At 53.1% G+C, this 25,314-nt stretch overlaps 1 protein-coding gene across 3 annotated transcripts in view; it reads left to right on the top strand.

Moving 5' to 3' along the window:
• Positions 1-25,314, top strand: part of LTBP2 (latent transforming growth factor beta binding protein 2) — a 110,326-nt gene that overhangs the window by 63,542 nt on the left and 21,470 nt on the right. For all 3 annotated transcript variants that reach the window (XM_027552433.1, XM_027552432.1, XM_027552434.1), the window contains exons 9-17: positions 9,865-9,939; positions 13,453-13,575; positions 15,257-15,421; positions 15,680-15,895; positions 16,911-16,930; positions 17,382-17,421; positions 18,342-18,455; positions 20,922-21,050; positions 21,789-21,917. In XM_027552433.1, coding sequence (XP_027408234.1) covers positions 9,865-9,939; positions 13,453-13,575; positions 15,257-15,421; positions 15,680-15,895; positions 16,911-16,930; positions 17,382-17,421; positions 18,342-18,455; positions 20,922-21,050; positions 21,789-21,917 — 1,011 coding nt within the window. The remainder of the gene's footprint in view (positions 1-9,864; positions 9,940-13,452; positions 13,576-15,256; positions 15,422-15,679; positions 15,896-16,910; positions 16,931-17,381; positions 17,422-18,341; positions 18,456-20,921; positions 21,051-21,788; positions 21,918-25,314) is intronic.

Below are 25,314 nucleotides of genomic sequence, written 5' to 3'. Positions count from 1 at the left end.
ACTGTGCAAGACTCAGGAAAAAGAAGGTGAGCGGCTGGGGTGGGTTTGGGAATGGTTGGCAAGACAGGCATGACTCCTGTGTTCTAGAATGTTCTCAGCCCTGGTGGCTTTGCCCCTCTGAACCTCTACTTCTCTTCTGATAAAAACACTACTGTACCCTTCAGGGAAGGGCTTTGTTGCTCCCAACAAGGTAGTCTAATAGAATCAGGGGGTGAGGGAAGTAATAAAGCCAGAAGCTGGGGTGGGGGAGGAGTCACGTGTGACTTCATACTTTCCCTAAATCACCTTTGACTCCTGAGGCTGTACAGGACGGTTGAAGAAGGTCCCTGCAGAATACTGCTATTTGTGACATGGGAAAGGACTGCCTTGATGCTCAGTTACATGGCTCAGACAAATCTCTTTTCTTCCAAAAAAAAAAAATTCCTCAATGTCTTCTTTCTCAAGGAAGCAGCTCAGGGAGTCAACCGAGGCCAGCCTCTGGTCCCCCGACCCTTTCTCCCTTCACTCTGAGTGGCAGATGCAGCTGACCTGCCACGACCTGGCCTGAGCCACATCTTCCTGACCCTTGGGCAGTTATCAGAGGTCCTGGCTCAAGAGCTGTGGCCGTTTGCCCCACCAGGGTCTGGAGAGCACACAGCCCTCAAAAGCCACTTTGATTGAGGCCACATTTTTGAGTTTTCACCCGAGAAAGACAGACATCTGTGTTGACTGGAAAGTTGGCCACTGCCCCATCTGGCTTGGCACTGGCCCCTTTGCTGCGGCAGGCGGGGCTGGCACACGGCACGCGGCCCGCAGTGGTGGGCCCCAGCTGTTTGCCATGAGACCATGTCTCCATCTGCCTGGTGTGGGATGAGTTCACCTCGGAACCCAGGCCCCTCTCTGTATCTCCAGGGAGAGCCGATTCTCTTGCTCTGCCCCTTCAAGGAATTATACGACTTTCCCTCTGAAAAAGCAATCATAGCTGCCAGTTACTGAATTTTTACACTATGCTGTGCTTTCACGTGCGTTATCTCACTTCACTGTCGTGACCACCTGCAAGCTAAGGATCTTTATCCCCATTTGTTGGGGGAGAAAAATGTAGCTCAGAGAGGGCTAAAGAGCTTGTCCAAGGTCACATAGCTAGGACCAAGGAGCTATATTTCAAATCACACTGTGTCTAATGCTTAACGGATCAGGATCTCCATAATCAGTGAGGGGGTGAGGGGACTAGTGAAATTCACTCAGTCATGTCTGACTCTTTGCGACCCCATGGACCATACAGTCCATGAAATTCTCCAGGCCAGAATACTGGAGTGGGTAGCCTTTCCCTTCTCTGGGGGATCTTCCTAACCAGGGATTGAACCCAGGTCTCCCTTATTGCAGGCGGATTCTTTACCAGCCAAGCCACCAGGGAAGCCCAAGAATACTGGAATGGGTAGCCTATCCCTTCTCCAGCAGATCTTCCCGACCCAGGAATAGAACTGGGGTCTCCTGCATTGCAGGCAGATTCTTTACCAACTGAGCTATCAGGGAAGCCCTGGGACTGCCTGATCCGTAATCAGTAAGGGGTCGGGTTGGGGTGTTGGGACTGCCTAAAGACAACACCAGTCAGGATACTAGACCAGGATTTTAGTCAAGAGGGTGCATCCCAGGACTGTATTCCAGGTGTACATGAAAGCCAGCACCCAGCCAGAAGACTGGATTGAACAGACAGGCAAGGCACCAGCCAGGAGCACTGGTCTGAGTTAAGGGCGATGTGTTGAAAAACATGGGGTGGGGAGAGGAGCAGGTAAGCTTGTTCTGTGTGGTTTGGTGAGGGGGGAAAAACAGATGTATGGAAGTTTCTAGTAGGCAGAGCTCAATTGGAAGCTGAGCAGTAGGGAGAACTTATTAAAAACTGCAGCTGTCTAGCTCTATAGTGGGATGTTTCCAGAAGTCCTCAGCCCCCCACCACGAAGAGTGTGCCTACCAAGAACTAGTGAGTGGAAGGAGTGGGAGAAGGAACTTGATTTTCAAGGGGATGGAGGTTTATGTAGATGTCTGGAAATTGATTTGAAACTCTCAGTAGAAGGAAAGCCTTGGTTTGGGTTGGTTTTGCCATGATCCTTGCCCACAAGGGGTGTTCCGGCTGTCAGTCTGTGATGTCAGCCCCTGGGGAGAATGGGCGTGTGAAGGTGATGTCTGAGGGGGCTGGGGCACAGAATCCTAGTGTGAGTCATGGCAGCATCACCCCGTCACGTCCTCCTGTGTGTGTGTGTGTGTGTGTGTTAGTCGCCCAGTTGTGTCCAACTCTGTCCCACCAGGCTCCTCCATCCATAGAATTCTTCGGGCAAGAATACTGAAGTGTGTATCCATTCCCTTCTCCATGGAATCTTCCTGACTTAGGGATCGAACCTGAGTCTCCTGCATTGCAGGTGGATTCTTTACCATATGTGCCACCAGGGAAGCCCCACATCCTCTTTAGATGCTCTTAATTCAGAAGGTGTGATATGAGCCGGGCACCATGCTTGTTCTCCTTTCATTGCATGCTAACCACACCTCTAGGTGGTGTTACTATCTTCATTTTATAGATGAAACTGGCCCTGAAGCTCCAGGTCTATGTGACCCCAGCCCTCTAGTTCTAATTGCTCTGTAATCTGCTTCCTCTGCCTCTTGGCTTGGGCATTCGCTGAACTAGAGGACCTGGGCCGGGGGAACAGCTGTGCCGGGGTGGGGCTCCTGTTCCCTGCGACTCTGGGTCAGACGCCCAGTCTCCTGCCCTAAAGAAATGAGATTTTCCAAATTGCAGTTTGTTGGGCTGAAAAAAGTCGTGATTCTTTGGCTCAGGGTTGTTCTGAGAGCTTCCAAGGGACTCAGAGCCTCCTGGGAAATGTGTCTCAGCTCACGTTCACACCCTTCCTACCCCCGCAGGGGTGTCACTGACACGTGGCATCTCTGGCCTGGAGAGCCCCAGGGAGCGGTGGGGTCGGGGTGGCTGGTGTGGTACCCATTTGAGCCAGGTGTCTGACCAGACCCCTCCCTACCTCATGGTTCATAGTGACCGAGACACCCATTTTGACTTCAGATCCACCCTGAAGAAGCAGTCAGAGCCCATCTTTGGGTGGGATTTCTGCATCACTGGTAGCAGGGAGGGTGATCCATTAGGACTTCACCACCAGAATAATGGACATTATGATAATAATCAATATGTGACAAGCCTCACGCTCAGACATTTTCTTGCTTGTTTAGTGTTCACAATAATGCCCTGAGAAAAGAATGGTCATCTTCATTTTACTGATAAGAAAACCAAGGCTCAGAGAGTTACTTGCCCAAGTCTCTCCAGTCAGTAAGGAGCAGCCGGCCAGCTTGTTGTCCTTAAAACTGTGTTGCTGGAAGGGAGGGAGGGAGGGAGGGAAGGAAGGAGCGGGGAGGTCTAGGGGAGCATCTCCAGGGACTGTGCCAGGCCCTGAGCTAGCTTTAGTCTGATGTTGATCGTTTCAATAAAGTTAATCCTCACAAAAACCCATAAACTGAGTTTCTATCCCACTTCTACATGGGAAAAAAATTAAGGTTTTTTTTTTTTTAATTGAGGGAGGTTAAGAAGTGTGCCCCAAGTCACACAGCTAGTCAGAGTGGAGCCAGGAATTAGATGTGAGCCTGCCTGCCCCAGCACCCACACCCTTTCCGCTGCCCCAGGGGAGTCGAAGTTTTCTTTCCAGCTTACCCGCCAGAGTTTGCAAATCAGGACTGAAGCTTCAGCCTGTACATGTGCCCGTGTGTATCGAGTGTGTGTGTGTGTTCTCTGGACCCTCCACATCTCTCTGCTACAACCATCTGTCATCACAGACTGAGATCAGCATGGCTTGTAAACAGCCCCGTAGCCAAACATATGTCTCCCCCCATCTCCTCCCCGAGCTCTGTCAACAGAGTCAGGGCCAAAACTGTCTCCAGCAATTAGTTTGCCCTTGTTGAGGCCTCCTTGGGGATTCCAGCAGCTGAGGGTAAGAATCAGCAGGGCAGGGGCAGGCTGCAGCCAGTGGCCCTTCTGCTTCCTTCTGAGAGCAACGGAGGGTTGGCAGTGAGTGGACAGGGCCCGAGGCCAGGGCCAGAAGACCTGAGCTCCAGGCCCACGTGGCCCAGCTTTCCTGACCAGGAAAGTCACACACATCTGCCCGACCTGCTTCCCAAGCATCTGGGGGTGTTCAGACTCCTTGGACTTCAGGTTGAGTCCAGCTGACCCCTCAGCAGCTGCTTTGGCCTCTCAGGTCAAGGTCCCAACTGCAAGGCCACTCTGCAAGAGCCTCTTTGAAACACCCACAGGAATCCCAGCTCAGCACTCTGTCTTTCCAGATCCACAAGTCCTCTGCTCTCCGACCCTGGTTTTATCTTGATCTGGCTGAGGGGCCACAGGAGGAGTACAGGGTCTTCACTGTTTCCTTTATCAATTCTATATGATTCTCCCATTGTACACATTGTGGAGCATTTGCCAAGGATCTGATTAATTCCCCAGCATCTGATGAATTCCTCTGACCTCCTTCAGCATGACTCCACCTTTTTTTCTCATTCACTCTCTTGATCCCTTGTTCTTAAAGAGGAGGAGGTCCCAGGAAGAGTGATACGTCTCCTTCTGGGCAGGTATCACCCTATGGCCTCTGGACCCTAGGAATTCTTGTCCTAGACAACTCCTAAGGCTTGTCATGAATTCATGAATTCATTCATTCATTTGTAGTTAGTAGAGGGATGGTTCAGAATTTGTCTTCTGGAGGCAGATTCATAATCCCAGTTCCATTCGCCAGCTGGGTGACCTTGGACATGTGTCTTAACCTCTTTATGCCTCAGTTTGCTCATCTGGGCGTTGGGGATAAGATTAGTATCTCCAAGGGCTGTTATGAGGATTAAATAAGTTATTACCTGTAAAGCCTTTATAAAAGGGCCTAGCCCATAGTACAAGATATTTTGCTGTGCTGTGTCAGTCATGTCCAACTCTTTGCAACCCCATGGGCTGTAGTCCACCAGGCTCCTCTGTCCATGGGGATTCTCCAGTCAAGAATCCTGGAGTGGGTTGCCATGCCCTCCTCCAGGGGATCGTCCCAACTCAGGGGTCAAACCCAGGTCTCCCACATTGTAGGCGGTTTCTTTACCGACTGAGCCACCAGGGAAGCCCAAGACTACTGGAGTGGGTAGCCTATCCCTTCTCCAGGGGATCTTCCCGACCCAGGAATTAAACCAGGTATCCTGCATTGCACGCAGATTCTTTACCAGCTGAGCTTCCAGGGAAGCCCACAAGCCTTTTTAATGCTTGCTACTGTATTATTCATTCCATTTTGACTGAGTGCCTGTATTGTTCCATGTGCTGGGCGTGTTTCCAGAGACATAGCAATGACCGTGAAGGTAAGGTTCCTGTCCTCACAGAGTTTACACTTTGTCAGGGGAGCTTTATAAAGAGCTTACAGTTTATCAGGGGAGATGGACAAGCAAAGAGGCAGCCACAGCACATTTAATCACTATGATGAGGGAAGGCCTATGTGCGTTGGGAGCACTTGAGAGATGTGCCTGGTGATACCCGCTCTATCCCATCAATGCCAAAATCTCACCCAGAGCTGTGGATGGGTGCTGAGTTCTCATCCTAAGCCAGGGTCTCTCCCTTCCACATGGTCATCTGAACTTTGGTTTTCTTTCCCTCAAAGAGATATAAGCAGATTTTTCTGGATCGGGTGCTGTACTTGTCCTTACAGAAGCTAGGAAGGAGCCCCTTATAGATGACTTGGCCTCTGTGAGGTGTGAGGAGAGGCGCTGAGGGTCCTGCTAAAGTGGGCATTTCACCAGGAACACTGGCTTCGGCATTTCTTTCTAGAAGCCTGCCCCTGCCAAGTGTTGTCCAATCAACGGTTTCTCTTCAGGCCAGTGAGAGGGCAGAGTCCTCTCGGGAGGAAGGCGCTTTACAGGAAAAGCATGTGTTTCCAGACTCACGAGAGAGCCCAGCTGCTCTCAGTTCACATGTTCCCTGGTTCACAGGGTACAGGGTTTCCTGCGGGTGCCATGGCTGGGTCCACCCTTCCTCTGAGCCCAGCTCTCCACCACCCCTCTCCTGTTTGTTAAAGAAGCAAAAAGTTTGTGGCATATATGTATACATATGTATATACGTATTCGGAGAAGGCAATGGCACCCTACTCCAGTACTCTTGCTTGGAAAATCCCGTGGACGGAGGAGCCTGTTAGGCTGCAATCCATGGGGTCGCTAGAGTCTGACATGACTGAGTGACTTCACTTTCACTTTTCACTTTCATGCATTGGAGAAGGAAATGGCAACCCACTCCAGCGTTCTTGCCTGGAGAATCCCAGGGACGGGGGAGCCTGGTGGGCTGCCGTCTATGGGATCGCACAGTCGGACACAACTGAAGTGACTTAGCATAGCATAGCATACGTATTTCAACTTCAATTTACAATCCTTTGTTAAAGTTCTGCCTAATTTCTCCTTCGGGGCACCAGCTTACTGCCCTGGCCTCCCGGCTCCCCGCTTCCTCCTCTCGGGGTGGGGGAAGCACCCTTCACAGCCAGAAGCTTGGTTGCAACCCTGACTCAGCCCCTTCTGAGAGTCACCGTCCTTCCTAATTTGTTAACTGGGGATAATGACCCCTGCCTCGCGGGGTTATTGTGAGAGACGGGACCATATGCGCCCAAGGGCTCCAGCCTCCGCCGCGCCGTCCAGATGTTCCCGGTCCCCTGGCATCCGCCTCGCGCCATTCCTTCCCACCTTCTGCTCCTTATAAATCAGCTTGCTTTTTGAGTTTCCCCAAACAACTTCCCCTTGTGCTTTTCCTCCTCCCTGTCCTAAGTTCTTGCCACCAGGCGCCAGGCCAGACACATTTCCCAGCCTCACCCCCATCCATCTTCTCAATGTCAGCAGCGTTTCCAGATCCCTTGCTTATCTCTGCACTGCGGCCTTTTAGGCTGTTTTCCCCCATGTGGATGACGACATGCAAACCCTGGGGAAGACCGTTTGCGGAAAATATGTATAAATATGTATACATATGTAGTTGGTGATGGACAGGGAGGCCTGGCGCTACGATTCATGGGGTCGCAAAGAGTCGGACACGACTGAGCGACTGAACTGAACTGATATATATTACAACTTCAATTTACAATCCTTTGACCCCCCCCCCCCCCAAAAAAAGTGAAGTTTTACTAATTTATGGCTTCACTTGATCTCTGTATCAGGCAGTTCCAAGCATCCTCAGGTGAGAGTGAGCCTTCCAGGGAAACACAGCGCCTCTTCATGTTTGTCTTCCGTATCACAACACGGACCGCACGACAGTGTTCTGCTTGTGGGTTTTTTCAGTTAGGTGGTCTGCTGTTAACTAAAGCAACACTCACCAAATGGAGAAGTGACTCTAAAACATTCTTGCAAAGAAACAGGATTTAAAATAATACGAATAACTGCAATCATTTAAAAATGCAAGGCTAACGATTCTCCTCTGACAGGTCATTAGCTATATTCCAAGGTAAAAGTAACAACGGCCTCTCACATGGGACCCAAAATGGACCCCAGGAGTCAGATGATCAAGAAGGCTATACGAAAATACAGCTTATATCTAGCATCATTAATACCAAACCCCACCTTCAGTGTGTAATGTGCCCAGAGATAACAGCTAATGATGAACTAAAATCTATCTTGATTAGAAAAAACATTTTAAAACACCAGAGGACTTCTCTGGTAGTCCAGTGGTTGCAACTTTGAGCTCTCAGTGCAGGGGCATGGGTTTGATCCCTGGTCAGGAAACTAAGATCCCACATACCAAAAACAAAAACAAAAATAACAAGTGAGTGCATACTTTGCTGTACAATTGGATGAAGGTATCTTGGACTGCAAGGAGATCCAACCAGTCCATCCTAAAGGAGATCAGTCCTGGGTGTTCATTGGAAGGACTGATGCTGAAGCTGAAACTCCAGTACTTTGGCCACCTCATGCGAAGAGTTGACTCATTGGAAAAGACCCTGATGCTGGGAGGGATTGGGGGCAGGAGGAGAAGGGGATGACAGAGGATGAGATGGCTGGATGGCATCACCAACTCGATGGACATGAGTTTGAATGAACTCCGGGAGTTGGTGATGGACAGGGAGGCCTGGCGTGCTGTGATTCATGATGTGCAAAGAGTTGGACACGACTGAGTGACTGAACTGAACTGAATAGGTATTCCTAATGCCTCTCTTGGTACTTGCAAGAATCTATTTCAACAATAAATATATGAAGAACTATCTATTGTGTAAGCCACTAAAGGCTGAATCTATATGGAAGATAGAAGAACTATATTCTCAACAATATATGACTTCTTGAATAAAGATAAGATTTACCCAATAACTCTATAATCTCAGTTGATGTTAGGACCAGCAAGGTAATGGAGCTGAAGAAGACTGTTTGTAATGTCCCCTCACCAGAACCTTCATAGGCAAGCTATTGCCACAAAGGAGTCAGAGCTAGGAGAAGATACGTTGCCACAGGAAATCATCACACTGTTAACTTTATAAAACAAGACATTAAAAGTATTATGGTATCTTTACAGAACTTCGTGTTGCAACAGTATCTGTAGAATCCCTGTACCCTTCAGAATTAGTGGCTACAACTTGACAAGGAAATTATCAAACTGAAACATGAGTTCTTCTTTGTTTTTTTTTTAAACAAAAAGATAGATGCTCCACATTTGTTGCCTTTACCTTTGATGACAGGTAGCTGTCAGCAGTATTCCATCTGCTAGTGCTTTTGAAGAAAAAAAATATTTAAATAAACACATCTTCAAAGGACTTCTTTGGAGGTTGACATATAAATCTGTCCCTCCAAGGTAGTGGAGATGTTTTCTCTGTTCCTATTAGATGTCAGTTGTGTTTTTTTAATGCACACTTCTTTTCTCTCTCTCTTTAAAGTAAAGGGGAATGTTGTGAAATCAAGATAGGAGTTATCAGCACCAAAGTACTGAGAGTTATTGCCTGGTTGGTCCATCTGGACTCAGACTGCTGCCCAGTTTTGTTCACTATAATCTTCAAGCAGGGATGCTTTCCAAGCAAGTCGTGGTGGGAGAGAGCCTTTTGAAAATGGATGTTGGAAACAATCCCATCATCGTGTGATTTGTTGCTGTAAATCCACTCATTTGCATACCTGAAAAACTTGAGAACAGGTTTTCTAACTTTTTTGAATTTGTCAGCGTAACTAACTGACCTTAGGGAACATGAAACTCTACTAACCAAATGTCAACATGGTTGAAATTGCATCACACAGTTGGTGAGTGTGAATGAATGAATATCATTGTTTTATAAGCACAACCAGCAGTGAGCATCTTCCATCTCTGTCTGAGATTCTTTGTCTCAGATAATGCTGTTTATGGCAGCATTAAAATTAAACATCAAAAGAAACCGAACTTAGAACCCGACTGTGAATTGTCATATCCAGATGTTTAAACACTAACAAAATAACTAGTTGTGTAAGATGCAGCCATTAGGAGAAGGTGGGTGATGAGCACACAGGACCTCTGTACTATCTTTTGCAACTTCCTGCAACTCTATAATTACTTCACAAACAGAAAGTAAAAATTGAATAAAACTTGTTCAATCACATGTTTTACAACATTGATATCATATAATATAAACTGTATCTAATATTATAACTATATACAAGATATATAGTCACTTAGTATCATTTTTAGTTGTAGCAAGGTGCACTGAGAGTAGCCTGGTGAGAGCCAGGGAGAGGATTTTGGCCAAGGAGGCACAGCTGCCCAGGGCGATGGCTTGGGGGGCTGAGGCCTCATAGCTGCAGGGTGGGCTGGACATCCAGACTGCGCCCCACTTCCCAGCATGGGTGACAGAGGAGCCCAAGGGCCCTCCACTGAGACCTGTCTGTATCTTCACTCCTTAGCCTCCCCGGTGATTGAAAATGGCCAGCTGGAGTGTCCCCAGGGGTACAAGAGACTGAATCTCACTCACTGCGAAGGTAAGGATGACCAGGCCCAGGGCTGGGCTTGGGGAGCCGAGATGACAGAGGTACGATAATGCAGAGAGCCGCTCCCCTGTGACAGACGTAGCGGCTGCCGCTGTCTGAGTGATCTTCGCTGGGCCAGTAAGCCCCAGCTTGGGCCAGGGGGGTTGGGGGGGGCGGTGGCTGCCAGCTCCAGGGCCTAAGGAAGTCAGAGGGTAATGATGGTGCAAGCTGAGCGGGGCCTGGGAGCCAAACTGTCCCCTCCGCCACTTCTCCCCCGACCCCCACCCAGATCTAGAGCTGTGTGGTGCAGCAACTCAGGGTGCTCTCCCCGCATATCCACTCCCCTCCTGGGCTGCTCTCCCTGGAACAGGAGGACTTTGGACTCTGGGGTGGGAGATCAAGTCAGTCTGCAAAGACGGGATCTCTGTGGACTTTTCCCAGCAAAGCCCCTCAGCTTCTCAGGCCTCCTTCCTGGAGTGGGGCAGGCACAGGCAGAGTTGGGGCCAGGGGAAAGAGACCCTGAAGCACAGTCCCCGGGCCGGGCTGGCCTGGCTGGCAGGCTCTGTGAAGCCAGTGAGGCCTGGATGCTCTGCATTAGAGACCCTCCCAGAGGGACAAGGCCCAGGGACACCTCAGGACCAAAGAATGGGAAGGGGGGCGCTCAGCCATGGCTCTGAGCAGGGAACCCTTGTTGGCGGTGGACCTGGCAAGAGGTATGATGTGAGCTGGGCCTGCCAACCCTGGGAGGCTCCTGGGGTTGAGACAGATGCCCTTTGGGGAACTGGATAAATCGCTGTCTGTATGGTTTGCTTTGGGTGAACCCAGATTAGAGGCAGGAGACAGATGGCCTCCTAGATCCCCTCCCTTGGAGGGTTCTTCAGGAGAGAGGAATCTGGGCTATCTCTGCCTATGGGGATTTCCAGCCCATGGATAAGAACTGGTGCCTGGACCAGGCAAAAGGAGAGGCCTCTGTTCCAGCCCAGCCCGGAAGATCTGCCTTCTTCAGAGGCAATGAAGCAAGGACCTCATGGCCAGTGGGTGTGCAGAGAAGTTAGTATTTTTGCCCTTAGAGAATGCAGTGGGGCTGCTCGTATCTAAACCATCCCCAGTGGCCTCTCTGCCTGGCAGGTCTCCCGGTCTGCAGGATTAAAGGGATTCCCAGGATCTCAGATGGGCTCTCCACCTTCCTTCCGCTGAGCTGCCGAGGGGCCCTCCCCAGGAGACCCTGCCCCTAAAACCTCCTCCTACCCATGTCTGTGGCTGCAATCTCCCTGTCTGGGATGCGACCCCGAATCTCTGCACCTGTAGGAACCGTCCCTATTGTCTCCATCCTTGTCGCCTACTTCCGCAGGCTAATCTGGGGGTATTGCTATAAGCTACAGGCTAATCTGGGGGTGTTGCTATAAGCTGCATGCATTGCTCTAGGTCTTAGTTCACAGTGATGGACGAGACACAGCCGCTGTCCCAGGTGAAGGCAGATGCCGTAACAACTTCACACAATGAGAGAAGTGCTCTCGAGAGGACGAGGCACTGGGTGCTTTGGCATCCTTTCCAGACTGGAAGATCAGGGAAGGCTCCAGGTGATACTGGGCTTCCCTGATGGCTCACTTGGTAAAGAATCTGCCTGCAATGCAGGAGATTTGATTTGATTCCTAGGTCGGGAAGATCCTCTGGAGAAAGGATAGGCTACCCACTCCAGTATTCTTGGGCTTCCCTTGTAGCTCAGCTGGTAAAGAAACTGCCTGCAATGCGGTGATATCTGACCTAGACTTTAAAAACGAGTGTGCTCTGCTGTGTGCTAAATCACTTCAGTCGTGTCTGACTCTTTGCAATCCGGTGAACAGTAGCTCGCCAGGTTTCTCTGTCCATGGGATTCTCCAAGCAAGAATACTGGAGTGGATTGCCATTTCCTCCTTCAGTGGATCTGCCTGACCCAGGGATCGAACCTGCATCTCTTGGGTCTCCTGCATTGGCAGGCAGATTCTTTACTACTAGCGCCACCTGGGAAGTAGAGTAGGCTTGGCCAACTAAAAAGGGACATGGGGATTCTAGGCTGAGGGACCAGCATGAGCCAAGAAGCAGTTTGGGCTAGCTGGAGTACCGCCAGTGTATCCACAGGAGATTACACAGGCATCCCAGGGTCTTATCAGAGCCACCGATTCAGCCACAGGCTTTTGGAAAATGGTGGAGAGCCTTGGATACCAGGTGAGAGTTTAGAGGCTCCCTCTAGGAGGTGATGGGGAGCCCAGAAGCTTTTCAAGCAGACGGGAGGCAACTCAGATTTGTGTTTAGATGTCACTCTGTCCACAATCTGGAGGCAAACGGATCGGTTCCCTTCTTATCTCTCCCTCCCCCAATAGAACATCCAGCAAGGAGTAGCTCCCCTTGGTGCCCAAGCTGGGTCATCTTTCAACATCTTTATTCCTGTGCCCAGTGCCTACTCCCCCAAAAGCCTGTGGGCAAGCAGGTGGCTCTGGGCTGCCAAGTGTTACCTGCAGGTCCCAGAGCTGGGTGCCCATCACAGATCATCCATGTTCACCATCGTCAACAAAGGTGCCATCGCCAGGAGGGCTTCTGACATCTTGGAGTGTGAGGGTTGGGATTTCCCCTGCCCTCCTCCCAGTGCCTACCTCCAGCCTCTCACCTCATCTTCCTTGCTGAGGCCTCCCATCCTGCAGCTTCTCACTATGGACACGACCCTTGGATCTTCGGTCCAGCAGAGATGCTTCGGGGTCTGTCCAGGAAGACTGAATAGGAGGCACTGGGCACCATTCTCCACCCTCCAAGCCACCTCTCCCTTTATCTGCTCCTTTTTACTTCCCAGGATGCCACTTACTAGCTGAGTGACTTTGGGCAAGTCACTCCTGGAGCCTCAATTTCCTCACTTGTAAAATGAGGCCATGTGGACCTACTTGATAAAATTGTGAGAAGTAAATAATATATCATATGCAAGGGCTTCCCAGATGGCAAAGTAGTAAAGAATCTGCCTGCCAGTGCAGGAGACGCGGGTTTGATCCTTGGGTCCGCAAGATCCCCTGGAGTAGGAAATGGCAACCCACTCCAGTATTCTTGCCTGGAGAATCCCAGGGACAGAGGAGCCTGGTGGGTTCCAATCCATGGGGTCACAAAAAGGCAGACACAACTGATCGACTGAGCACGTACACACACACACACACACACACACACACACACACACATCATATGCAAACCAGCTGGTGTGGTCCCTGGCATGCTAGGCACTCAGTGAACACTAACATTAACATTATGACCATAATCACCAGTTCCTGGACCCAGTGATTTGCAATGTTTATCTAATTTTATCCCCCTAATGGGACTGCATGGTGGTTACTACTATTATCCCCACTTTACAAATGAGAAATTGAGGCCCAGCGAGAGGGATCACACTGAGTAAACAGCTCTTATTGCTGTTCTTCTACTTGGAGAATCGTAGCAGAGCTCTGCCTGGGTTTCTCTGAATGGGTGGTGGCGGGGGGGGGTCCCTGGTCATCTCCCTGCTCCCCACAGATGTCAATGAGTGCCTGACGCTGGGCCTGTGCGAGGACTCGGAGTGTGTGAACACGAGGGGCAGCTACCTGTGTACCTGCAGACCCGGCCTCCTGCTGGATCCGTCCAGGAGCCGCTGTGTGTGTGAGTGCAGGGAGGGGCCAGGGTGGGGTGCTGGGGGGCGAGATGGGACTCTGGGGGTCCACAGGCCAGCTGAGAGCAAAGATGCCTCTAGACCCCAGGCTGCCTCTCCACCTAGGACTGGGCCCCAACAAACCCCCTCTGCTTCATCCTACTGGGATGGAGACAGTCACTGCTTCTCTTTTGGCTTCAGGCATTTCTTTGAAGGCTTTGCAGTTTGGGATTTTCTACCTCCTCTGTTTCTCTCTCATCATTGCTGTCCCATCTGTTGCCTCATCTGCTCTGGGGGGATGTGCGTTGCTGTGATATCTCACTGAGCTGCGGCTGCCTCTTGCAGCGCCTGAGCCCAGCTGCCTGGGCGCTTCGCTGCAGACCTTTCTTAAAGAGCCTGCCATCCCCAGGGCCTTTCCATAAATCCCGTGGTCCCCGTGTCTGGACGTGCTCTGTGTCCGTGAGCACAGACATGTCACTAGTCATCTCAGCATCGTGTCTGTGTGTGTGCTTGTGTGTACACTCAGGCAGCTGTTTCCAGGGACCTCTGTGGTTTCCAGCTGGGAGAGGCCCAGGCTAGCAGTCGCCTGCCCACGGCCCCCGCCCCCCTCCACCTCCCACCCCCGTTTGCCACTCCCCATGGCAGAACTGACATCACAGCCCAGACCAGGGAGGCCTGACCAGGACTGAATAAAACCAGTCTCAACTGGACTCTGCAAAGTAGCAACTCAGCTCAGGTCGGCCACCCCAAGGCTCAACAAAGCTCCCTGCGGCCGGCCAAGCCCTCAGTCTGTGAACTGCCAAGTCCTGGGTCTGCGAGACCACAAGACAACTGACTCGAGCACCACTCTCACAAGAGGGAGCACCCTTGCAAGGGAGAGACTGGATCCAGCGTCCCCAGTGTCCCCAGAGGTGATAGTAAGAGGAGACAGCAAAGGATGAGGGGATACAGAGTGGGGAGAACATGTCAGGAAGAGTTCACAGTCACTAATTTATTAATGCTGGAAAGAGATCCTCCAGGCAGGGAGGCAGAGATGGCCCCGGCTGTTATTCTCTAAGCCCAGTGTGGCTCACGTTCACTGCAGTCCACGGGATTTTGATTCATGGATCTAGCCCTCCATCTGTCCATCAGCGAGCATTGACTGAGCACCCGCATGAACCAGACACTACCCCAGTTGCCTGGGCTGTGAAGATGGCCAAGCCAGGGCCCCTGTCCTCAAAGCTCCCCATCAGTCCGGTGGTTCTCACCTTGACTCATCTGCCTAGGGAGACCCTGTGGCCCTCAGGGCACACTGCTCCCACGTGGGCCCCCCAGGATGGCTTTTGACAACACCATGGACTGAGAATCTGAGACAAGCAAGCACATCCCCTTCCCTGCTCTCAGTTCTCCCATGTGAGGCTGGGCGTCCAGGCCCCTCAAACAGATAACCTGAGGAGGGGCTGAAGCATCCCTGCAGCCACTCTTCCTTGTGTTCTGTGGGCACTTTCAGGGCCCCAACTTCTAGACCGAGACACAGGCCTGGCCGATCTGAGCCCGTGTGGCTGGCCACTGCACCATCCTCTGCCTTTCCCCTCCCGCTAGCTAACTGCCCACCCTCACCTGGCCCCCATCACTTGCCCACCCCCACCTGCTGACATACCCAGTGACCCACCCCCTCCCGCCCACCCTCACCTGCCGCTGTGCCCGTTGCAGCGGACAAGGCCGTCTCCATGCAGCAGGGGCTGTGCTACCGGCTGCTGGGGCCCGGCACCTGCGCCCTGCCTTTGGCCCAGCGGATCACCAAGCAGATATGCTGCTGCAGCCGCGTGGGCAAAGCCTGGGGCAGCCTGTGTGAGAAATGCCCCCTGCCTGGCACAGGTAACCCTCTGTTCCCTTCTTGGCCCCAGCCACTGAGCTGCTTCCTCCATGCCAGTGGCCGCTGTCCCCCTACCCTGGACCTAACCTAAGGCCAGAGACCCTGAGTCCTCCTCCCTGACCATTTCCTTAACCCGACCTGGGGCCTCTCCCTTTTCGCTGCCACATTGCCTTGCCCCCCAGGAGGGAGGGAAAGGAGGACCCTGGATTCCTGCAGGAACAGCACCCCCTCAGCTGGTCCTCTGACGCTTGAACTTGCAGAGGCCTTCAGGGAGATCTGCCCTGCGGGCCACGGCTACACCTACTCGAGCTCAGACATCCGCCTGTCCATGAGGAAAGCTGAGGAGGAGGAACTGGCCCGGCCCTCAAGGGACCGCGGCCCGAAGCGCAACGGGACCCTGCCCAGGCCAGCAGAGAGGCAGCCACTGCGGGCGGCCACCGGCACCTGGGTGGAGGCCGAGACCGTCCCCAACAAGGGTATCTGGTTTGGGGAGGAGGTCTGAGGGCTTCCCCACCCACTCAGGTTACAGCACCTCAGAGAGAAGTGGGGTGTTTACCCTGGGCCCGTGGCGTCCCACCTCAGGGGCGTTAGGAAAGGGAGTTGGAAACGCAGCTTGGCCTTGGGAACCTGCTCTCATGGCCTGGCCTGATGGAAAGGCCACGCATCCTCCTTTGGGGTCAAAAGGTGCCCATGTCCCAGAGAGCTGCTGGTGGGGGCTCCATAGCACCACCCCCCAACCACTGCTGACCCTGCCTTTCCATCCCCGGCCCCTGCCGCACCGCTTCTGGGGCTGGTGCTGGCATCCTAGGGAATCTAGGGGCTTCAGATCCCCTCCCATGGCCTTAGAGTCAGAGCACTGGCTCCAGCTCAACTGCCTTGGGCCCAGGAGGCATGGGGCTGGAAAGATACGGGGCTTGAGGCAGCCCTGGCAGGTGCCCTGGGAAACCATGCAGAAGGCACACCTGGGCTACTGGTAGCATGGAGTCCAAGGGCGCGTTAGAACAGGGAGGACTGTGCGATGAACAAAGTGCTCTGCGAACCAGGAGCAGGCCGACAGGGCAGTCAGGCAGAGCCCGTCACCGTGGTAACTGGGCGCTGGCCAGGAGCAATCCCCGCTTCCCAGAACTGTTGCCTTGCCCTGGAGCCTGGAGCAACCCTGCGTGGCCGGGAGGCTTGCAGTGAGGACCAAAAGTGCAGACTGGCCCAGAGCGGCTGGGACTCCTGTCGCCAGGGGCATTCAAGGAAAGCCAGAGGTGTCCTCTCGCCAACTGACCACCTTGTAGGCCCCCAGCCCGGGGATCCTGGGATCTGGGCTGGCCAGTCCTGGAAGGGTGGCAGGGGCAGGTAAACTAGTCAGAGCTGTCTCTGCCACCGGGCCTGCTGTGGACAAAGTAGGGAGGTCACAGAGTGAACCAGCCCTGGCCGTGGGAGGCGGGAGCAGGCAGCCGTACGTGTCCTCCCTGAGCTCACGCTCTCCCCTTTCCTCCCCAGGCGACTCTCAGGCCAGCCAGGTAAGTGAGTCATCCCACTAAGGAGCTGGGCAAATGTGGCAGAGACTGGGACCTGGTAGCCCTGAGGCTGCAGGGCAATGTCACATGAGGGAGGGAAGGGAGAACGATCCAGTGTACGCAGGATTTTACTAACAGAGAAGCCAAGGTGGGAGAGTTGATCCCAAGACCCACTTGTACCCTGAAAGAAGTAATAATCGCAGCTCTGGTTTTTCTGGCAGCTACAGTGCAAGTTCTGTCATTTGAGAAGGTCAGCGGGGGGGGCCCTTCAGAAAGAGAGCAGGAACGTGTCCTTTAGTCCTGGCTGTTGCTCAGACTTTCATCACAGCACATGAGGTCTAGAACTATGTGCTAAGTCACTTCAGTCATGTGATCCTATGGACTGTAGCCCACCAGGCTCCTCCGTCCGTGGGATTCTCCAGGCAGTGAGACTCCTTCTCCCGTTTCTGTGCAGGTGACAACCAGTGTTACCCAGCTATCCACCTGGGTCCCAGGTGAGTGCCTCCTCCTAGTGGCGCCCAGGAAACAAAAGGAAGGGAGGAAAGACTTTAACTAGGAGTAGCAATAGTACACGTGAGCTGATGCCAGAGGCTCGGATCAGGTGAGGTTGCGGGTGATGTCAGAGGTGAACACTTTTCCTGGGAGCTCTGTACACCTAAGGTGTTAGAAGGTCACTGAAAGACGCTGCTATGCCTTGTGAATACCTCCCCAGCTGCAGCACTCGGTCTGCCCTTTGTGGTGCTGAGACCAAAAGGAACCACAGAGGAATAAAAGAAACCAAAGAGGAAGAGCTGGCTGAAGTGGGGGCAGGTCAGGTCCAGAGGGCCCTGCTCCCAGGCCTGCCTTCCCTCAGGAGATTGTTAGAGCTTTGCAGAGCCTATCAGGAGATGATTAGAGCTCCAAAGAGCCCAGCTGTCTGGCTGGGGACAGGACACTGTTCAGAAGTCAGCTTCAGCTTCCTCTGCTGTGAGGTGGACACGAATGCCTGCCCTGCTGCCTCTTAAGGCAGGTGAAATGTTGGTGTTTGAGGCAGAGCTCTGTAACTCTAAAGTGTTTTGCAAGCAGAAGGAGAAAGCTGAAGTAGGCCTGGGCTTCGGCTTGTCTCCAAGAAGCTAGCAGCTGTGGAAGAGTGGCTGTTCCCGCAAGCCTCCGCCTCCTCCCCTGCAAAGTGGAGGGTGAGACTAGATGCGCTCTTAGAGTCTCTGACTTTTTGGAGCCAAGTGGAGTTTCAAGAGACTAGGAGGCAGAGGGGATGACCTGCCCAGGCTCCAGCCCTTGTTCTAGGAACCTGACGGCAGAGGGGAGGGAAGGGCGCTGCCTGGCATCTCTGGAGGGAATGCTGTCCAGGAGGTAGGAAAGTGGGCAGCCCAGGGGCCAAGGCCCACTTGCACCCCCACCCCTCTTCCCTCCACAGGAGGTGCCCTGGGAACACCAACACCATCAGTGCCTGAACAGGGGATCCCGGAGGCCAAGGAAGAAGCACAAGTGACTGCTCCCACCAATGTGCTGGTGACCCCAGAGCCCTCAGGTACGTGCAGCAGCCCCTCAAGGTGCTTCCAGCTCTCCCCCAAGATGCACAGTGCTCAGTGGAGTCCTGCCGGGGTCAGCACCCCTGGCTGCATCCCACAGAGGGCACGGGGTGCCCTAGTGACCGGAGGAGTCCTGTCTGGAGCACCAGTCAAGCCAGGAAGGAGAAAGAGAAGGGAGAGTTCGCCTTCCAGGAGAACCCCGGGGGACCCTCTCCAGGAAGGGGCGCCCGTGGGGCCTCCAGGATCCCGACTCTTCCAGGCTGTTGACCCCGAGTTGGCTGAGTGCCCTGGTGGCGGGCAGTCTCCCGCCCATGGGGAGGGCCGACTTTCAGGAGAGAAAGTGGTTCTATGTCTAAAGTTGTTTGGCTGCCTGGGAGCTTGTGTCCCCGGCTCTGGCTGCTGCCGCGGTGAGGGGATGTGGTGCGGGGGAGAGCCCTGGCATACCCACCTTGCTCTGGAATGCACCCTCCTCAAAGCCTCTTTGTCTGGGGACTTGGTTCCAGAGAAGCAGGGCCGGTGCTGGCACAGCTGCTCCCTGCTCACGTGTGTGCTCACGTGTGTGTGTGTGCTCACGTATGCATGTGTGTTCACATATGCGTATGTGCTCGTGTGTGTGCTCGTGTGTGTGTGTGCTCACGTGTGTGCTCATGCATTTGTGCCCACGTGTGTGTGCTTGTGCTCGTGTGTGCACTCACGTGTGTATGTGCTCACGTGTGTTCACGTATGTGTATGTGCTCGTGTGTGCCCACATGTGTGTGTGCTCGTGCTCGTGTGTGTGCACTCACATGTGTATGTACTCGTGTGTGTTCTCACACGTGTGTGCTCACATGTACATGTGTGCTCGTGTGTGTCCGCTCACATGTGTGCTCACATTTGTGTGCTCACTTGTGTATATGTGCTCACATGTGTGTATGTCCACGTGTGTGCTCACATGTGTACCCCCACGAGTACCCTCGTCAGGGCCTTGCTGCTTTTAACCTCATAGACTGAGGTCACCTTGGGGTGAGGGGTATGTCCTTCAGCAAAGGGAGAGACCCTGCCGGTTGAGCCAACAGTCCAGACAGTGATTGGGCTGGGAGTTTGGCCTTCCTAGGCCTGAACCGGGATGTCCCCGCTGTCCCCCACCAGGACCCCTCTTCTCTGGGCTCAGTGCACTGATCCAGGGAGTGTCCTAGGCCCCCCACCGCTCAGCAGGCAAGATGAGCTGGGTTCAGGGGCAGAGCTGGGGCGTCAGCTTTGTGAGGACACAACGCCGCACACACACACCGTCCAGAACCTTTCTCCTGGTCTCTTCGCCCCTCGCCATCCCCAGCCTTAACCCTTGGGGAGGACATGTAGCTCCTGGCTAGGGGTCCTCCTGAGTCCCCAGGCTGACACAAATTCCGAGCCAGGCCAGGGGCAGGGTAGCCTCACACACAGGCCAGTGTGGGCATTCAGTTCTGTTCAACCTTGCAAACACTGTGAAGCCCTGTTATGCACCAACACAGGCCCATCCCGGCCCATTCCCTGGGGTCTCCAGGGGTTTCCTCAATGCTGTGGGGCCGGGCGGGGACCCTGGGTGTGTAGGCTTCGGCCTAAGACTTACCATGAAAGCCTCTCTCGTTCATTCAGTCATCTGTTCATTCGGCATGTTTTAAGTGCCGGGTACACTTCTAGTGTTAGGGACACAGGTTCAAACGAGCTATAATCTCTGCTCTCCATGCAGCCTCAGCCCTGAGTCCTGGTGAGTCTCCAAACTGTTTCTGAATTCAGTATCTGCTTCCCACTTTCTACCCCATTACCACCACCTAGGGCAGGCCTTGTTTAATTCATTTTGGCGGGTTTCTAGGGGCCGCTGTGCTTCCCCTCCCATCCCAGTCCATCTGCCACCTTCCTGCCTTTCTGATCGAGGCGTTATATGAGAGATGTAGTCTTCCTGAGATGGCTCTGATTGTACGCCAACTCCCATGACCCCCTTTCTTACCAGCTTGTCTCAATGTGGCATTCAAGGTCCTGCTTAGCTGGCCCCAGCCCACCTGTACCCTCATCACCTGGCAGTTTTCCCAAGACCCTACTCACCAGATCTGTCTGCCTGTCTGGGAGAAACTGGGCAAGGTGTACCAGGGGAGGGAAGCCCTCACTCTTGGTGAGAACTGACCCTGTATTCAGGGTGAGGTCAGCCTGGGGGCCTCAGGAGCGGAAGCCCTTTGCTGGGATGTAGGACACAGGTTACTGGAACCCCTGGGTCTCAGTCAGAAGGATGTGCTACTGCACGCTCCATCCTGGTAGGACTCGGGTCCCTGGGAAGAGGGGCCGTGCATGGGGTCTTCTACAATGCCTCGCTATACATGGATGTGGTAGGGCCCAGCCAAGGCTGGGGTGAGGCTCCTGTGCTCGCGTGCCCTGCCCCCACCCTCCCCCATCCCGGTCCACTGCTCTCACCCGTCCCCACCCTGCCACAGCCTCAGCTGCGCTGTCTCCCACAGGCATAGACAGATGTGCTGCTGGGGCCACCAACATCTGTGGCCCGGGCACCTGCGTGAACCTCCCGGATGGATACAGATGCATCTGCAGCCCCGGCTACCGGCTGCACCCCAGCCAGGCCTACTGCACAGGTGTCCACGCGGGCGGCCAGGGCTTGCTCGGTGGCTGGGGTGGGTGGGGGCAGGGCTGGGGGCCAGTCCAGAGGCCAAGGCAACCAAAAGTCCAAGCAGTGCTGTGTGGTTGATGGGCAGAGGAGCCACAGTCCCTGTGGACAAAGCTAACCTTAACCTTGGGGAGGCTGGTCTCTGGAAGGACCATCTGAGGAGTCTTCAGGAGAGTGGGAAGCCACCCCTGGGCCTTGGAGCCCAGAAAAAGAACACCTTTTACTTGGTGCCCTTGGCTCTGAGATCAACCCATCCCTCAGACTGGTCATCTCGCTGTCTGCGTAGCAGACTGAAGCCTGACCTGCTGTCTCCACCACGGCTATCCCTGGCAAAGAAGTTTGGAGGCACAACACATAAATCATCCAGTGTGGGCCTGATCCACTCCCCCAGTATTTTATACAAGGGAGACACATCTCCTGTGCCTTGAAGGAGAAAGGAAATGATCACGGGCCCCCGGGAAGGGGGACACGGGGCAGAGAGGGGGTGCAGGGCCACTGCCCCAGGCCCTTGGTTCCTGAATGAGCCGATGGATGGACTTCAAGGTCCCCAGGGTCAGAGATTTTTCGTCTCCCCAGTCTCCTCTGCTCCCTCAATCCCTCCTTGCCCCATAGCACCATCCCCTATCCAGCCCTTAGCATGGCAAGTGGCTCACAGCTACCCAGAGAAGGGCCCCCCTGACTGCCCTCCCCATCTCCCTCTGCTCAGATGACAATGAGTGTCTGAGGGACCCCTGCAAAGGAAGGGGACGCTGTGTCAACCGTGTGGGCTCCTACTCCTGCTTCTGCTACCCTGGCTACAAGCTGGCCACCTCGGGGGCCACACAGGAATGCCAAGGTAAGCTGAGCTGCCCTTGCCCCTTGGAGGGTACAGGACCCCACAGGTGGTGTTTGGGTGGAGGAGGATCCAGGCATCCGCAGCACCTAGTTACAGCGCTGCAGTGTGGGGAATGGGGGGACCGCAGGAACCGAGACCAGGGCTCAGACTTGGACCTGGGAGGAAGCAGCCTACACTGAGGCTGAGGTTGCTGAGACCAGATGGAGGGGTGTGAATCTGAAAGGCAGCAAAATATTCACCACCACTCCAAGGAACTGTGACGGGAGCCGAGAGTATGAGGGGAAACCTGGGGACATGGCTAGAGATGAAGACGAGCAGCCAGGTCCCCAAATTCTGAGTGACAAGGAGTTTCTTTCCTATTGGGTACAGAGGGTGACCTGTGAGGACACCAACTGGGACTCCGGGCAGTCTGGGGAGCAGGGCGCCTTTGCTGGGAGATGCCTACAAGCTTTAAGCTTCCCTGGGAAGCTCTGCGTGGGGTCACTGGACAAAGACACCTCCAACAAAGGCCCTTTAATATGCAGCATTTATACCACATGTGAAACACTCCGCTTACATTTCAACTAATGAGTTTACAGAGAATAGGATGCAGTGGTTTCCAAGCAGTGCCGCAAGACTCATAACCCAGTCGGAATCCTTCACCTGGAGAATGGCCCTGCTGTTCTCAGGACTCACGTTTCTGGTTCTGGCCCGGGAGCCGTGTGAGTAGTGCAGTGAGTAAGGCGTGGACTCTGGCACTGTGGAATGAAGACGCACTGGTTCCATGGAAGAAAGTGCAAAGGTTTCCCACAGGAATGTTTGAGTGGGGCCAGAATAATAACAGCTACCATTTAATGAGCTGTTCTCATGTGCCAGAGCCATCGAGAGCCCTTTATTTTGTGACGCTCATCATCCCACCCAACCCCATGCAGTAGAAACCCTTATCCCCATTTCACAGTTTAACAAACTGAGGCTCAGAGAGGTGAATTTAAACACCCAGAGACTTCACACCTAGAGCCGTGGCTGAGCTGGAAGCAGAATCAAAATCGACCTGGCCCCAAAGCACGGTTTGCTTCCAACACCCTCCCTCACACACAGACACATACACACACACACACAGACACACGGTGAAGGAAAAGAGGAAGCTGAGGGTATTTCAGGGGAAGGGAAGCGTTTTTGCAGAGGGCAGAGCCATGAACAAGCCTGGCGCGCTCTGGGAATAACGATAAATCCAGAGTGATGGGAGCGCCCGGTATGTGGAGGAAGTGGCGGGAACCCACGCCAGTTTGCTGAGTGTCTTGAGCGCCAGGCTGAAGTGCTTGGTCGCCGTCCCACAGACAGTGGCAGCCAGCAGAGGTCTGCGAGCAGAGGGCGGCGGTGCGGTCAGCCGGCTCTCAGGGAAGTGACTCAGGCAGCAGTGCTCAGAACAGCCTGGAGTTATCGAGGGCAGAGGCCTGGGGGCTAAGGGGCTTCTCTGGTGGGCTTTGCAGCCTTGGCAAGTGCTGTGGGCCAGAGGCACTGCTCCCTGCAGGCCCAGCCCAAGGTGCTGGCCCGGGACAGGCAGTGGCTGCTGCATGGAAGGGTGTCACCAGGTCTGACCCAGACAATGGGTCCTGCCGCGTGCCAGCCCGGGTGTCTGGATGTCTGTGCCAGCCTGCCAGCTGGGGGAGGAGGCCGGAGGCTCAAGGTCAGCTCTCAGAGCTTCTTCAACAGGGCGTGGCTGCCACCTGATGAGGCCTCATCCAATAACATTCATTTTCTAAATGTTGCTGCTCTCGTAAAAGAGTATCCTCCTTATTTTAAATATTTTTAGTTATAAATTATTTCATTAATTTATCTAATTAATAGAAACCACTACAATTTCGAGAACAAATTATATGACTATTAAATATTTGAGCTTCCCCAATGGTTCAGCGATAAAGAATCCGCCTGCAGTGCCAGAGACCCAGGTTCGATTCCTGGGACAGGAAGATTCCCCCCACCCCGAGGAGGAAATGGCAACCTACTCCAGCATTTTTGCCTTGAGAATCCCATGAACAGAGGAGCCTGGTGGGCTAGTCCATAGGGTAACAAAGAGTCAGACATGACTGAGCAATAATTATTATTAAATAATAATTTAAATTAAATATTTAACATTTGCTTTACTAGTAAATATGAGCATCTCTTCATATGTTAGCCATTGGGTTTCCTTACCTAGAAATTGCTTGTCGTCATCTTTTGCTCAGTTCAGTGGTCATTCCTGTTTTTCCTTGTGGCTGTTTAGGAGTTCCTTATATATTCCAGATACTCGCCTGGGTTTAGATATGATAATTCTTACCTCTTGTCCTCTGCCCATTGACCTTATCCACGTATCCTTCTTTGAACAGAAATTCTTAGTTCTGGTGTATAGAAATTTACCTTTTTTGCTCTATTTTTATGCTTTGAGGGATTTATGTAAAAATTCCTTCCCCACTATAAGTCACAAATACATTCTACACCTTCCTTTATTACAGTTACAGTTTTGCCTTTCATGACATGTTCTTTTTATTTAGTTAGTTATGTATTTTGTTTATTTGGCTGTGCTGGGTCTTAGATGTGGTGTGTGGGATCTAGTTCCCTGATCAGGGACCCAACCCCGGCCTCTCACTTTGGGAGTTCGAAGTCTTAGCTGCTGGATCTCCAGGGAAGTCCCTTACAACATGTTTTAATCCATCTGGAGTCCATCCTTGTATGGGTGTTAAAACTGAGTCTTTTCCACCTCCATTTTTCTCCATAAAACAAGTCCGTTTTCCCAGCCTTATTCATCCAGCAGTCATCCTGGCCCCAGCAGTTAGTGAGTCCTTTAGCAAGTTTCCTTTCCTCTTCCACTGGGAATAGAGCTTCCCAAAGTGAGGACCGGTTATTTCAGAATTGCTTGGAGAGCTATTAAAGTGCAGGTTCCTAGGCCCGCCCCAGTACTACTGGGTCAGAATCTCTGGACACGGGCCTCGGAGTGCCTGTTTTACGCCCTCTGCTAGTGACTCCAGTCTGCACTGAAGTGTTATGAGGTATTGCTCAGATGAAAACATTGTCTGAAAACAAATGCTTATAATCCCACTCATGCAATAGGTACTTTGGGGGTTCTGGGCTAGGCACTAAGGGCCTGGGAATAATAAGGCACATTCTCAGAAGTCATGGGGGTGCGGGGAAGCAGTTACTCATCCCTCCTCATCCCTAAGGGAACCCTGGGAAGGGCCATGTGGGTTGGAAGGGCGAGGGCAGCCTCACTGAAAGATGGAAAGGAGACAGCCAAGCTGGTGGGTGTGAAGCCACTCCAGGCAAGGAGGCAGAGCAGGCAGAAGCCCAGAAGCAGGTTCCATGTGGCTGCTGAGGCTAGGAGGTGTGTGGGAGGCAGGAACCACAGTGAGAGAACCAGGCAGGGGCCAGGTCATGAGAGATC

Source organism: Bos indicus x Bos taurus, chromosome 10 (assembly GCF_003369695.1).
Source record: "Bos indicus x Bos taurus breed Angus x Brahman F1 hybrid chromosome 10, Bos_hybrid_MaternalHap_v2.0, whole genome shotgun sequence".
Classification (NCBI taxonomy): domain Eukaryota; kingdom Metazoa; phylum Chordata; class Mammalia; order Artiodactyla; family Bovidae; genus Bos; species Bos indicus x Bos taurus.
This window is presented reverse-complemented; position numbering and strand designations above follow the sequence as displayed.